The 3,335-nt window shown below is 35.8% G+C and overlaps 1 protein-coding gene across 1 annotated transcript; it reads left to right on the top strand.

Moving 5' to 3' along the window:
* The first annotated feature begins 267 nt into the window (after positions 1-267).
* On the top strand, positions 268-2,904 carry LOC133523359 (ankyrin repeat domain-containing protein 54). The gene has a single exon (XM_061858882.1). It carries the CDS (start codon positions 413-415, stop codon positions 1,217-1,219), a length of 807 nt encoding a protein of 268 aa, XP_061714866.1. The 5' UTR covers positions 268-412; the 3' UTR covers positions 1,220-2,904.
* Positions 2,905-3,335: the final 431 nt, after the last annotated feature.

The following is a 3,335-nucleotide window of genomic DNA, read 5'->3' as shown; positions in this document are numbered from 1 at the left end:
CACGAATGACGGCTAGCTGACGCAGATCATAGACTAGATCTAGCGAAATGACAGCCAAGCAACAGCCAAGTTTTCCATCAACGAGACATGTAACTTCGTGTTTTACGCAATTTTTGTGTTTTAGAAAATCACATTTAATTATTTGTGCATTTGAATGAACATTTTTATTTATTTAGTAATTGCTTGAAAAGCTGTTTGAGATCGTGCAAGGTTTGGTGACCCATTCTGGAAATTACCCACAATATACGTCAAAATGACAGACGATTGACAGAAGAAATTCACAAAGCAAGCAAAGCAAACAAGTTTTGTGTTATTTCTCTATTTGTGTTTCTTTTGAATAAGTAATAAATGGTCACGTTTTAATACACCATTTGAGAAATTAACATAATCGAGAAAATTACAACTGTGAACTATGGCTGATTCGGGAGTAGATACCAGCAATGAAAGTAGCGACAACCCGATTTTCGACCATTCGCAGTGTGTGTTGGAATTTAATCCTCGAGCAATACCCATCAATCTCGCGGGGCAGCCCATGCCCGTGGAGTTCTTAAGTGAACCCAATCCACACGATCACATCGGTAAAATCAAGTGTTCTACCAAAGGGAGACACTGCAGGCTTAAGTATCGGTACGGTGGGACAATCTGCTCGTCTAGAAACCAGAAACTTCGTTTCGCCGCCTCCACAAACAACACAGAGCTCGTAGAGAAGTTGTTGCTCTTAGGGGCTGATCCTAATTCGTCAGATGAGTTCAAAAGGAGCCCACTGCACCTGTCTTCGTGCCGCGGCTACGTGGACGTGGTGAGAACATTGTTAAAACACGGCGCTAACCCGAATATCAAGGATACCCTGGGCAACACTCCTCTCCATCTCGCAGTTTGTATGAATCATGTGAAAGTAGTGATAGAATTGCTGGATGCAGGTACTGATGTCAGCTCACATGATAATAATGGGCGCAACCCTATCCAGCTTGCACAGAGCAAGCTTAAGCTGATCCAGATGCGTCCCAGTGTTGCAGGACACTTTGAGGAAACCAGGCAATTGATTGCTGACATCTGCTTGGTGGTAGAAATGATGTTAAAGTTCATGAGGATGCAGAAAGCTGATCCTGGCGAGCTGGAGTCTGTGCGGGAGAGGCTGGAACGCGTCAGCACTCGGGAACAAGTTGACTGCGAAGTCCAGAATCTACTTGACAGTCTAGACTCTTTGAAGCTCAGATAAAATTACTTTACAGAATAAGATTGAAGACTGCTTACAAATTAATGGTAACTACTGCCTAACATGAGCTCACAATTTTACAGTAGAATAGTGTGACTAAGATGTTCAATAATATATTGACAAGTGTATGAGGTCCAACTGTAACAAACTTACATGAACTGTATTTTTTTTTTTGATCTCACACTTATTTTAGTACCTCACCATTGCTAAAGGTCTGAATATCTGGACATGCATTTGCATAAGTTGGATAATTTTGTTTTGATTTCATGTATTGCAAGACACACTCAAAGATATCTTAACATCCATCCAACAACTTGCTAATAGAGTGGGTGTTAAGATATTGTACTAATTTAATAGTATATTTAAATTAAAAACATGTTACTGTTGTGTAATTTCACATTAAATGTCAGTTTCATTACAACATGCTATGTCCTAAAGTTGCATTTTACATGTAGCTATACAACATCTGAGGCAACTTTCACTAAGAGTTTAAGTTCCATCAGCTTTGGGAGCTTCCCAAAACCACAATGGCTTTTCACGCTAAAAACTCCACACAATGATCAATAGGTAAGTTAAGCATAAATTACTTGGTAGAGAATTTATTTACCTACTTACTTTTGTAAGTTTTACTACTGTAGGTTTCAATTTGTTAGAATGAGAGATGAATAATGTTATCTCCTTCTAAAAAATAGCTGTCTCTATGGGTCTTGACATTTACCATTGGGCGAACGCTATAAAATTTTAGGCTAATTTTTCTTTAAAATATTGAGAGCCAGGAACCCACTTGGCTGGTTATCTGTTTGTAGTCGCTCTCCTCTACAAAGTGGGAAAACACTGGGATTGGCTACAATCTAATCTAAACATATTGCTCTAGCATATTGAAATGATACGAGGCATATAATAAAATTTATATTTTCGATATTCAGTCTTCTGGGCCCTACTTTAGTAAAACTTACAAGTGTAAGTCTGACCTTATGATAACAATTATATGTATATCTTTAAGTAATGAAGTTTTAAGAAATGCTACAAATTTAGGTGAAGATGACTATTTATAAGTATGATTACCAGACATAGGAATCTGTGAGGCAAAATTGTTTGACAAGTAGGGAGTTCCTGTATCAATAAACTCAACTATCAATACACTATATACTAGTGATCACTCAAGGGTTTGCTTGTAAAAATAAGCTCTAAGACAAGACAATATTATAATTTTACTCATCCCAATTTTTTTCTTCGTGAATGTCCCATTTACTATTATTAAAGTAAACAACCAGAATTTGTTCCATATTTTCGGGAATTGGGATGAGTAAAATTATAAAATTGTCTGGTCTTGTCTTAAAAACAAAGAAGAGTATATTGAGTTGTTATTTAATTATTTTTTGAATCTTAATAAAAACATATTTTTACAAGCAAACTTGAGTGATCACTAGTATATAGAACTAGCATCGATAGTCGAGTTTATCGATACAAACTCCCTACTTGTCAAATAATTTTGCCCCACGGATTCCTATGTTTGATGATTACTTTTTATTTGTACACTAGAGTGTAGTAAATTTTCGGATGAATTTAAATAACATTGAAGTGGGATAATGTTATTTTATATTATAGTTATTTTAATCGTAAATAAAATTTGTTAATAGATAAATACATTGTAATAATAAAGTTTTTGAATTTATTAAATTGCAAAATGATTTTTATTTCAATCAAACCTGATATCTAAATTAAAAGATTTCATCAGAACCAATCAACTTATATATGCATATATGACTGCAAATGTTATTTTCTGCCCTCCGGACGGAAAAATAGTATGCGCATCATGGGAGGAAACAGGAAATTCCATCCTGCGTGTTTGCCACCCTCGGGTAACAATTTAACACGCGGCACGCAATTTCCTACATTTCCTCCCTTGGGACCGAAATAACTATTCTGGTGGACAGTCAGTATCAAATAGATAGTGACTGACACAGCTGATAGTGATTGTGACAGCGTAAAAGTGGCTAAATATATCGGAACACATCCTTATTTCCATGGTAACAAAAATGCATTACGATATATTATTTCGCCACTATCTATTTGGTACAAACTGTACATGTTTTAAAATAGATAATTAAATTATTAT

Source organism: Cydia pomonella, chromosome 12, assembly GCF_033807575.1.
Source record: "Cydia pomonella isolate Wapato2018A chromosome 12, ilCydPomo1, whole genome shotgun sequence".
Taxonomy (NCBI): Eukaryota; Metazoa; Arthropoda; class Insecta; order Lepidoptera; family Tortricidae; genus Cydia; species Cydia pomonella.
The sequence above is the reverse complement of the archived record's forward strand: the minus strand, read 5'-3'. Positions and strand labels throughout refer to the sequence as shown.

Coding starts and splice junctions, on each gene's coding strand:
- LOC133523359 (XM_061858882.1), top strand. CDS start 413: ATGGCTGATTCGGGAGTAGATACCAGCAATGAAAGTAGCGACAACCCG.